Raw genomic sequence first — 12,505 nt, forward strand, 5'->3', positions numbered from 1 at the left:
CATACATGATTGGTCCAAAATGCTTAACAGCTCTAAAAGATACCGAAGCCAACAACATAATGCTCTGATATAATCTTTGTTGTCAATAACAACAACAAACCTAATTGCCAATTTGAGCCAGGAAACAGTCATTAGTCAGGCGGTCTGAGTCACGTTTTTAGGGCAACCAGTTGCCAATCATGATAAGCTAGTTCCCATCACTGAAAGCTGCTCAGAAGAAGCTGTCAATCAAACATTCGAGGTGGGGCCAGTGGGCACCACACCTTTTACCGGGGCATCTGATTGGTCAATTTATAACTTGAATAACTAGCACTAGAGAAAAAAAAACTTTATTATATTAAGAAAAATGTTTCACAGCAAGAATGGTAATTCTATTTAGAATGAGTCACAGCTGCATGTTTATTTATAGACAGCAGCTACTTCCTATTTGGAACCCGGGGGCTTATGGGGGGGGTGCTCTACTGTCCAGTGATGATATAGTCTATGCTTTTTAGCATAGACCCCTTTTAGACAGCTCCTCGTGGTTTGACTACTAACTAATAAACAGTGTTGGGTTAATGAATTACATAGTAACAGTACTTACTAACAGTAGTTACTTTGGTCAGTAATGGAGTATTTCAGATCACAGGCTCCGTAGATAAAAGGTCCAGAGTTTTTGAAGTGTGGTGTAAGCATTTGGAATAAGAGCTGTCACTATCAGTGAATCAAGGCATCATTAGGCTGAAAAACAAAGGAAAACCATCAGAGAGATAGCAAAAATATTAGGTGTGACCAAAATGACTGTTTGGAACATTCTTAAAAAGAAAGAACGCACAGGGGAGCTCAGCAACGCCAAACGACCCGGGAGACCACCGAAAATAACTGTGATGGATGAAGGAAGAATTCTGTTCCTGGTGAAGAAAACTCCCTAAACAGAGGGTTTATCACTAAATGTAAAACTTTAGTGAGCCTCAAAAACAGGAAGGCCAGACTAGAGTTTGCCAAACAACATCTAAAACAGTCTTCACAGTTCTGAAACAACATTCTATGGACAGATGAGACCAAGATCAACTTGTACCAGAGTCATAGAAAGAGAAAAGAATGGAGAAGGAAAGGAACTGCTCATGATCCAAAGCATACAATCTCATCAGTGAAGCATGGTGGTGGTAATGTCATGGCGTGGGCATGTATGGCTCCTAATGGAACTGGTTCTCTTGTATTTAATGATTATGTTGCTGCTGGCAAAAGCAGAAGGATGAGTTCTGAAGTGTTTCGGGCAATATTCTCTATGGAAGCATTTGTGTAAAATAATTTAAAAAAAAAATCAAAACTGGAAATGCTTTTTGATTTTGAAAATGAAGCTGCATTTGTTGACTCAAAAGTAACAAGAAAAAGAAATCCACTAAACCGCTTCTTCTTGTTCTTCTTCTACACCACTCATTTTGTCACTTAATTAAAATGATAATGAAAATAGTATTTGACATTTAATTTTCAAAAAGTTCTCTTGTAAATGTGTAGCAAAATTTAGTTAGAAATGTCTAACTTGAAAATTATAATAAATTAAGAGAATTGCTTTTTCATTTTCTACTTAAAAATTGCTTCTTCTGTGTCATAATTAAAACACAAATGCAAAGAGGGGATTGCATTTTCGTTTTCACATCCACCCTAAAAAGTTATTGCTAACTCCTAACGAGTATGTTCATAAAAGACAAGTTACTTCAGCACGTCCTGAATATTAATATTCCTGCTCAACCCTAAAGTACAACACCCAATACTGCAGACGCTCTCAGTCTGCCGGCCAGACGCCCGGATGATTCATGACAAACAAAAGAGCTCCAAGGCCAGAGCTTCGGAGCTCGCCCACGGCCAGCTGGACAAACATAGCTCACACCGCAGCCAGCCGGAGCTAGTTTGCTTGGTTTCTGGAATGAAATAGAAATACTTAAATATATTTTCTCAACAACAGCAAGCCTCATCAATGAACCGATAACACCAGAGTGAAACCTCAATCATTTCATTCATTAGATGCTAAATGACTGACGTAACCAAAAAAACAGCTGTGCAGTCATAAACATGTGCAACACTCGTGTGCACTCACTCACGGGGTTAGATTAAAAATAGATTCATTAAATTACTTAATAACGGGTAGTGACTGATTATCGCACAAAGAATTTATCTCATGACAGATCTAATAACACTGTCACTGGGCCGCATTTACACTGCAGGTCTTGATGCCCATATCCGAATTTCTGACTATATCCGATTTCTTTGACGACCCGCTTACATCATCTTTTAAAATTGACCCGTATCCGATTTTTGCATTTACACTATGCATGCTGAAACTATCAAACGTAGACGTTCTGAGGACTACATAGCAGAATTTCCACCTTACGCGGACCTCTTTCGGACTTTTGTGACTGCGGTTGTCATGGAGGCAGCGCAGCAACAACAACAGCCTTGGGCGCTCCAGAAGGGAGAGGAAAAAGTTTGATCAGTTTTGAAATAAGTGTTTGATCCAAGTGATGAACCTTTCCTGCGCGATGACTTCTCTTTTTCCGACCGTGGTCAGAAATGCACAGGAGATTTTCTCCAGGGCCAAAGGCGGATTCTCCTTCGGGGTTCACTTTCCCGTTCAGAACCCTCAGCCTCCAGAGTGGGTTAAGAAAGACTCCACAACTTTTGGGAGAGACACTTTGTTTTTAATTTACGGTTCTCCGACACTCCCCCGCTCCGCGCTCGCGCTCACACCTCCTCTCCTCTCCTCACACCTCCTCTGCACGCACGCACGCAAAGAAATAAACGGCTTCTAGCCTGTTCCATAGCAACGGTGTCCTGCTTGATTAGTTATCGTTTGCGTCCCGTCCGGGACCGGACCGGAAATAACAGCGGTTTCTGACTACGGTCTGAAGCCTGAGGCTGAACGGTAACATGCTGACAGCAAAATAAGTGCACAAAAAGCACCTTAAGTCATGTGATTAGGGTGAACCGCGGTGTGATGAGGTCATCACCGCATCTTTTTTTTAAACTTTTTTTTTTGAAAGTTTTGCATATGGTGCGTGATTGGAACTATAATAAACATGGTAAACACATTCATCTTTGCCGATAATTTACTTTCTCTGCTAGTCCTGTGTTCAGACTTCAAGGGTTTCTATGGGAAACCTTTTATCACTCTTCTCCTTCTCTCCTCATCGAACCCACCTGTGCGGCGGCGCTGCTGTCACTGTCTCTTAGCCCTTGTGCTATCTTAGATGACCCCACCCTTACATTGACGTGTTCTCCCTACCATCACAAAGGTGGATAAAGGTGGAAAGATTTCATGGAATCCATGGACACCAGTGAAGATCACAATCATTGAAGAAAAAATGTTCAGTGCACTGTCTAGTGGGTCTAGATGACCCAACTCCCAATGTTAAAGTGCCTAGGATAGCACAAGGGTTAGAGAAGTACGCGGCACGTGCGCACTCTACTTACACACACGTGCGCTGTTTCAGAAACACACACACATCCTCATTCTACAAAAGAAGTTTCTGTCTTGCGAGGAAATACGACAAATTTACTGCGTTCTAATTATTAATTTCCATTATAAGCTGCGTGCGTTCTTGAGTGCGTGACACGGCCGCCAGCCGGAGGATTTTGTGTCGGGGGGGGGGGGGGGGGGGTAATATTACTGTTCTCACTCTGTAACACGAAACATGGACTCGCGCTGTTAGATTTCCATGAATATCACAACATTATTTTGTTTGGGAACTATTTTGTGCAACGCACAGCTAGAGAGCAGAAGAATCAACACGCACCACAAACACACGTCACAGCTCAAATGGCTTCTCTCTTCCTTTGTTGAAGCTAACATACCTATGTGGTGTAGCTGCAGCTGTGGTTTCCAGATGACATCCAGCAGTCTGCGCTGACGACAGAGCTCCTGCTCGTACTGGACGATGGTTCCTTCACAGAGTCTGCAGATTTCTTCAGCAGCAGCAGCTAGTCGCTCGCTGATCAACTCTCTCAGAGACTGAAGGGAAGACATGGTTCCTGCTCCGATCTTCAGCTCCAACTCCCACAAACACCGCCGTCCTCTTCACTGCAGCTCCGATCGATCATCTGCTAGTCTCACAATCACAGCAATCCACGTTGTCTTTCCGTTCAACACTTCTTCACTCATTTACGACACTTTGGAAAATGCTGAGAGTTCCCACACGAACCACGTATCGTCCTTTCTGTCCAAAAACCTCACAAACGTCCCCAAAAACACCACCGACCTCTCAACACAAGCTAACGCTGCTAGCGCCTCGTGCTGTTCTTCTTCTTTGTTTGGCTAACAGCGTCATCGTGCTTTAGCGCCACCAGCTGGTCTGGAGTGTTGTCTGTCGCTCACATAATGAAGTCGATGGCGGGGGAAAATTGCTTTTTTTTCCCAACTTTACTGGCAAATAAAACAGAAAGTGGCAGTTTTCATTAACACAATTATGCTGTGAATAATATTTTTCGATCAGAAAAGGAGCAACCTAAATGGAGAAGGGGGAACGGGACGTGACTTCCGGTTCCGGCTATTGATGTTAGTCGCCAGTTGGTCGTCTTCAGCCAAGGTCTTCTATTTCAGTGTTTTTCAACCTTTTTTGAGCCACGGCACACTTTAACCTTGACAAAAATCCCGCGGCACACCAGCATCCAAAAAAAAAAAAAACAGAAATTCATGGTCTGTATTGATCGACAGCCCCGCCCGCAATCTCACGTGCATTTTTGTGATAATTGTGGCCGGAAAAGCAGGAAGTTGCGGCTGTTTCTTTCTAAGAGATGAAATGAAAGTTAAATTAGAAAATTTAGAAACTGTTTGTTTGTTCGGGTTTCAAGGCGTTTCGCAAGGACAACTCATTGTGCACTGGCCCTTTAAGCCAATGCATCATGGGAGATGTAGTGTGAAAACTGCTGAAAACTTGCAGAAAGACTCGCGTCAATGAGCTTCATTGTATTGTCCACTTGTTTCACGGTCTGACACCGGACTCTGTGGAAAGCTACACCGCTAAAGAAGAGCTTTAGCTGGTATTTTTGTTAGAGCTGAGCGACTTTATCAGCAGAATTAAGAACAAGGAAGTGAAGACTTTAAGCACTTCTGATTGGTCAGACTGATGACATGTGATTAAGCCTTCAAGAATGATTGGTGGAGACAGTTAAAGGGACGGGACTTTTCCGCAAACTGTCATAGCTGCAGCTAACTCGCAGTACCGTCATTCTTATCAAAATTTCTTTAATAGAATTAAATAAACACAAAGAAAAAGTAATTTTAAGATCTTTTATATTCCTAACTACTCAGTGTTTTATTAGGGCCTGTTTGGATGAACAAAGAGCTGATATCCTGGAGATGGGAAATGTTTTTAGATCAGTGAATGATTAATGAGGGCAATTTCTCCACGGCACACTTGACCATCTCCCACGGCACACTAGTGTGCTGCGGCACACTGGTTGAAAAACACTGTTCTATTTAACCGAAAGAAAAGAAAGAGTAATATATTTCCTGGACAACACAGGTCCTCACGAACTGATATATGAAATAATCTGTAAATTACGACATAAACTATTGGTAGGAAAAGTGACGTCAAATCCTTTCAGGGTTTTTGGAAAAAAACAGTTATAATATAAAAAAATATATATATATAAATATATTCAACAAATTTCCCACGAATGGGATCAAATAAAGTAATTCTGATTATCCATCCAGTTTACTTTGTTTATTTTTAGTGTCATCAAATTTTGAACAATTTTAAAATTAAAATCCACATTTGGATCAGGTGTCTTCATCAGAGCACAACTCATGTTTCCAGGACTGTGACTCACCAATATATCCTCATTTCCTTTACACAATCTGTTTCCATCATTTGGATTTTTCATAAAAACTTGAGTTAGAAAAGAATTGTTGCCCCAAAATGTCCAGTTTGAATAGGTTACAGTTTGTTGTGTTTGGTTGCTAGGTAACAGGGTCTTTAATGTCTATGATGTCATGGTGGCTTTCAGAGTTGAACTCCTGAATATGACGGTAAACATTTGGATTGAACAAAAATGGGATTGAAGCTCATGCTAAATCCTGATCTCAATGCTGAAAAAACCTCCTCCTAGATTCTGGTTGTTTGGAGAAGTCCTCCTCTTCCAAGAATTCCTGAAAAAAGCCCTCATTTCTCCTGACCATCTTCAAAGCCACTTTCTGCTTTAGTTTAGTCCAAACTTGCTTTATGCTGACAACATTTACAGCTTGAATCCATCTGAAGAATCCAAGGAAACAAACCAATCTCAGTCTGCATTCATGCCACTTCAGAACCAACAAAGCATGTTTCCAGGACGCTGACTTACCAATAGAACTTGGGATTTCCTTTGCAGAATCCTTCTCCGTGTGTTTTCCTTTGTTTTTCTCCCCAAAACCTAAAGCAGAGATTTTTGCTGAGCTGCAGAACAAACGTCTGACTGCTTTAACCGCCGTTGATGTTTTGTTGTGTTTCCCTCTATAGCTGCTATGGTCTTGGTATGGTTGCTAGGTAACGCTGTCTTTGATGATGATGACGTCAGAGTGGCCTCTAGAATGGACTTTTTTCTTGTGGAACCAGGAGCTGTAACCTTTAGGGCACTAGGACCCAGAAAGAGGTCCAGGCAGTGACGGTGTTCAGTGACAGACTGCGCAGCCGCACTTCCTCCAAACGCCACTATTCATCCAGCGCGTGGAGCGCCAGAGTCCAAACGGGCTTAAGGCGCTTTGATAAAGCGCTCTGGAATCCAGCTATGGTGTGCTAAACGTCAGGTCCAGAACGGAAGATGCCATCAATGAAGTCTGTCTGTCAGCAGCAATCCAACGCTGATGGGGTTTAGCTTGTGGAGGATTTGAATGTTCATTTGCTCTCAGGTTGGTTCTGTGCTGGAAGCCCCAACCCTCAGTTCAGTCAAGTTAGAAAGATGCTAACCAGCTGTTCCCTCTGTCACCATGGAAACACGGACCGCTTTAAAGTCGGACAGGATTTTCACGGAGCGGACAGAGCTGCAGCTTTAATGTCAATGATATAGAAGAAGAAGAATCCAAAACATTGGACTGTTTTCATGTGATCACATGGAAGCAGAATTAGGAAATCTCTAGGAAATCTGTCCTTGTTTTGTCAGCATGTTTGAATTGGAGTTTACAGTTAGATGACAATAAAGACGTGTTCAGACCAAGAAATTACTTTGATGCTATTTTCTTGAAATAAATCAGAAAAAAGTTCATTCATTCATCTTCTTGACCGTTTTTTCCCTTTCGGGGTCATGGGGTTGCCGGAGCCTATCCCGGCCACTTTGGCGTAGGCAAAGGATGCCCTGGACTGGTCGCCAGTCTGTCGCAGAGTAGAATATCCTCAATCACACATCCATTCACTCTCACACTCACACCTTTGGACAATTTAGAGTTGCCAATCAACCTATGAAGCTAAAAAACAGTTCAAAAAGTAAAAACTCTAAATATTTTTGTGGCTGGTAAAAAATATGTTGTCACATATTAAATGTTGTCTCCTGTGTGGAGGTATTTCAGTTCATTAAAAACTGACATAAATGAGTAACGTTCACTGCAAACTGTGCAGAAGGCATGTTCTTTCTAAAACTGGAAATAGCATCAACCTTTTTTATCACCTGAAGCTGAGTCTCCATTTGATAATTCAATAAAAATAACATTTCATTTCCTCATTATAAAGCAACTTTATTAAAGTTTCATTTGTCATTGGTCTTTTTGAGCCAAAATTCTGAAGAAATCAAAACAAAAGGCTTTTCCAACAGAATCAGAACGTTAGCACGTGACCTAAGTTTGTTCACTTTGTGCTAAATGTTGATTTCTTTGACTGTTGTGTTAATAATATCAACAGTTCTCTGTCGCCCTCTGGTGATTCATCAGAGAAGCCAAACTTCCGCAGAAAGTGAATCAATAAACATGAGCTAATTCTTGATGCAGGTTTGAAAACACAGATGGAAAACAGCATCAATACAAATATTAGTCAATGTTTCCTTGAATGGAACAATTTCAGGATTTGTTGTCATAAAGTTGTGAAAAACTGTCTTGTAAAGTGTGTGGTGACGGTCCACTGTGGAAAATGACTGTTTGTGGAACATTGATATGTGCTCAGTGATTTTGGTTTAGGACACTTTGGTTTCATTTCAAACGTTGGTTTCTCCTAAATCTACAAACTCTCTCCACAAACTGTCTCCTAACTCTCAGGGATTCCTGCTGCTGGCAAAACTCACGGCTCAAGGAACCACTTCATGAATCAGTCACGCTTTGGAATGAACTTTATTGAACAACATGTAATGGTCTGGAAGAAGCCACAGTTCCAGCTGACAGAAGTCTGGTTCTGATCCATCAGATCTCACTAGCAACAGAACCAAACCTTCACGTGTTGCAGCAACAGTTTCCATGTTTGGGAGGATCTTCTGAAGAACAGCTCAGTTCCAGATCACATCATGATGTTTGATGTTTTCTTCATTGCAGGAAATCATCTGTGTCTCCTTTGATTTGTGCTGAGTCAGCACTTTGACTTCTTTTCAACTTTAGATCCATCATTTACAATCAAGGATTTATTGATATTTAATATTATTTATTAACAGAAAATAAAGAGTAAATGTATTTATCATCCAGCAGTGATTGTGGTGTTTGTAAGTCTTTTATTTTGAAATTCCAATCCAAAAGACACTGGAGCATCAAAGAATCCAACCCATCTCTGCCAACATGAGGCTCTTTCATTGAAAAGTCTCAGACTTCCTGCAGGGAAACAGGCTTTCTGCTGCTGCACTGACAGATGTGCACGAGCTTGAAAGAGCTTCCTGACTGAGGAGCTGCAGACTTTCTCCTGCAGAGCAGCAGCTGACTTCAGCATCGTCATGGGAACACAGTCTGCTGCTGCTTCTGGAAACGTCTTCAAGGCTGTGGTGGGACGAGTCCAGCTTTGGAACCAGCAGAGAACCAACAACCAGTTCAGCGTCCTATTTAAGCCCAAGTGCGCAGTTGTTCATTCTCTTTCCTACCTTCAGCGCTCATTCTTCGCTGGTCTCCGTGCCCGCGGGTCTCCGTGCCCGCGGGTCTCCGTGCCCGCGGGTCTCCTTCTCTTTTGGCGTCTTGCTGTGTTCCCCCCTGTCCTTCAGATGGATGATCCCCATTTTTCTGATGTGGGGTTTTCGTTTCGCCGCGTCTGCTCTCCCTTTGCGGCGATCGGCGGGCGGCTGATGGCGCCCAGCGCGTTCATTATCTTTAATTCGATGCTGGCTTTATTATTATGGCGGTTCTTCTGTTTATTTTCTTCGTGTTGTAGCTGCTGGTTAGTCAGCATGTGAATTAGTCTCTCTTGGAGAGACTAATTCAGTATCTCCTCTGTGGACATTTTCCCTATGATTGGTCTCTCTTATGCAGCGCCTATGGCTCGTTTATTCACTCGGCGCACGTTCTGCATCTGGTTCTGCTCCGCCTGTTTTTCCCCGCTCTGTGTACCCCAGTGGGTCCTGCCCTGGCTTCAGGGACTCATCAGCCACAGTCACAGTCTCGCCCCCTCAGGATGAGCTACCATCTACATCCTCTGCTACTCATGTAGTTCCACAGTTGTTACCTGAGCAAAGTTTTGATAGTGAGGCTGAAGAGGTTGTTCCATCTACGTCTACCCAGCTTGAGACTTCAGGTGGGTTTTTGTGTGTGTGAGTGTACATGTGTAGGTAAAAAGACAATTGTTCAACTACAATTGAATGTAATTTTTATAATTCCGACTTTTGATGAGTAGGCCTATTAGTGATGTTTGACACCAAAATGTGCTTTGAGTAATGTGCCAATGTGCCCTATGATGATAGAAATGCCTGGTGATGAAACCCCACTGACCCCGACTGCTGAGGACCAGCCTCTACCAACTGACCCTGCAAAGTGGCCCTCACCTCTGACTGACAGGATACGGATGGAGCTGGTTCGAAGAGGACCAAGTAGCATACCACCTGACTTTGTTTTCCCAAGAAATGACAGTGATGGGAGAAGTTGTCATCACCACTATTTCAGGAAGACACTAGTAAGTGGTGAAAAAATAGCAAGAACTTGGTTGATGTATTCAAAAGTGAAGAACAGCCTCTTTTGCTTTTGTTGCAAATTGTTTTCCAACAAAAACATTAATTTAACAACTTCTGGTACAGCAAACTGGAAACATGCAAGCACATACCTCACAGCACACGAAAAAAGCCCAGAACACCTCAATTGTATGAAAGCATGGAAGGAACTGTCAGGGAGGATCAGAAGTGGGAAAACAATTGATAAGCAGGAGATGGCACTTCTGGAAGAGGAGCGGGTGAGATGGAGAGCAGTGCTAACCCGTCTCATTGCTATTGTGCAGTCACTGGCAGTTCGGAATTTGGCTCTAAGGGGACACACAGAAACACTGTTCACATCATCAAATGGGAATTTTTTGAAAGAGGTTGAACTGATGGCCAGGTTTGATCCCATAATGAAAGATCATCTTAACCGTGTATTAAGAGGAACAGCAAGTCACAACAGCTACATAGGCCATCATGTGCAGAATGAACTTATTGATTTGTTGAGCAGCAAAATCCTATCCGCTATAGTGGATGACATCAAAAAGGCAAAATATTTTTCAATAATTCTGGACTGCACTCTGGATATAAGCCACACAGAACAGTTGTCAGTTATAATTAGAGTGGTGTCACTGATGGAGAAGACTCAGATCAGGGAACATTTTATGGGGTTTTTGGAGGCAGAGGAGTCCACAGGCCAGCACTTGGCATCCATGATCTTAAACATACTTGAGGAGTTAGGAATTTCTTTTGAAGACTGCAGAGGACAATCATATGATAATGGGGCAAATATGAAAGGCAAAAATAAGGGAGTACAAGCCAGGCTCTTAGAAAAGAATCCCCGTGCTCTGTTTTTGCCATGCGGTGCACACAAATTGAATTTAGTTGTGTGTGATGCTGCTAAGAGATCTGTTGATGCTATGAGCTACTTTGGTGTCCTGCAAAAGCTTTACACTTTATTTTCAGCCTCTGCCCAACGATGGGCCATACTGAAGAGTCAGGTGAGCATCACTCTAAAGTCGTGGACAGAAACAAGGTGGGAGAGCAAAATCAAAAGCATCGAGCCCATGAGGTACCAGGGAGCTGCAGTGAGAGAGGCTTTAATAGAAGTGAGAGACAAGACCAAAGACCCAGTTATAAAGGCTGAGGCCCAGTCTTTGTCTGAAGAGGTAGGGTCGTACCGCTTCAACATCTGCACAGTCGTATGGCATGACATTCTATCTACAATAAAGCATGTCAGCAAACTCATGCAGTCTCCAAATATGCATGTGGACCTAGCTGTGAGTCTTTTGAAGAAGACTGAACAAAGTCTCCAGAGCTACAGGGCAAATGGCTTTGTGAATGCACAGATGGCAGCCAAAGAAATGTGCAAGGAAATGAATGTCGAGGCTATTTTGAAACAAAAAAGAATAAGATCCACAAAGTGCCAATTCTCGTATGAATCACATGATGAGCCTTTCAGTGACGCACTTAAAAAGTTGGAGGTTGAATTTTTCAATGTTGTTGTTGATGAAGCCTTGTCAGCCATCGCGGAGAGGTTTTCCACATTGGAAGTTGTACAAAACAAATTTGGAGTTTTGACCAATTTCCCAAGCCTTGGAGACGAGGAGCTGACGGAGCAATGCGAGGCACTAGGCAACATACTCCATTTTGAGAAGAACTGGGATTTGGACAGTAGAGAGCTTGTTCAGGAAATCAAGAACTTGCCTAACTTACCATCAACGACTCCAAGTCTCCTTGAGCTCATCTCTTTCATGTTTGATAAGGATCTATCAGAAATCTATCCGAACTTTTGGACTGCTCTCAGGATTGCACTCACCTTGCCAGTCACTGTGGCTCAAGCAGAGAGGAGCTTTTCAAAACTAAAATTGATCAAGTCGTACCTGAGGTCAACAATGTCACAGGAGCGACTCACTAACCTTGCCGTTGTTAGCATCAATCACTCAGTAGGGGAGCAGATATCATATGATGATGTTATTGACGAGTTTGCATCAAGAAAGGCTAGGAAGGTTAGGTTTTAGTTGGTGTTTTCTGTTATTGTATTGGTGCTGCAGTTATATTTATTTTAGCGTGTTATTTGTGTGATAAAAGGTTTGTGCTTTATATTTATTTTATATTATTTATTCAATATTGAGTTTGATTCAATATTTTCTTAGCTAACTGTATTTTTGCCATGCTTATGGTCTTTTATTTTTTGTGTTCTTATAACTATTATAATGCTGTTCAGAATTCTGACATCTTTTGTATCCACTTCTTAATTTCAATGACAATAAAACATGTCAATTGACAAAGACAAACAAAGTTCTGTTGTGACTGGGGGGGGGGGGGGGGGGGCGCCTGGGGAGGGTCTCGCCCGGGGAGTAATTCAGGGTAGAACCGCCACTGCACGTTGTCTATACTGTATGGTCCTCCACCCGTCTGTATTTATTTTTCTTCTATGGATCTGGATGGTTCATTGATGCTTGTCTCTCCC

The 12,505-nt window shown here is 42.3% G+C and overlaps 2 protein-coding genes across 5 annotated transcripts in view; one reads left to right on the forward strand and one right to left on the reverse strand.

Annotated features, from left to right (window-relative positions):
• LOC144987283 (uncharacterized) overlaps positions 1-12,325 on the reverse strand; it is a 38,206-nt gene extending 25,881 nt beyond the window's left edge. The window contains exons 1-2 of one of the 4 annotated variants that reach the window (XM_078936621.1): positions 3,832-3,971; positions 584-720 (exon numbers count right to left, since the gene is read on the reverse strand). Coding sequence is in view for 1 of the 4 variants with exons in the window: in XM_078936616.1 (XP_078792742.1) it covers positions 3,832-4,003 (172 nt within the window). In the remaining 3 variants the exon portion in view is untranslated. Of the gene's footprint in view, positions 1-583; positions 2,404-3,831 lie in introns of those variants that run through there. The other 3 variants (XM_078936616.1, XM_078936623.1, XM_078936618.1) reach the window with 3 other exon arrangements.
• Positions 1-12,505, forward strand: part of LOC144986665 (NACHT, LRR and PYD domains-containing protein 12-like) — a 515,000-nt gene that overhangs the window by 284,738 nt on the left and 217,757 nt on the right. The window lies entirely within an intron of this gene.

The sequence above is a fragment of the Oryzias latipes genome, chromosome 2, assembly GCF_053564925.1.
Source record: "Oryzias latipes strain Hd-rR chromosome 2, Olatipes_Hd-rR_3.1".
NCBI lineage: Eukaryota > Metazoa > Chordata > Actinopteri > Beloniformes > Adrianichthyidae > Oryzias > Oryzias latipes.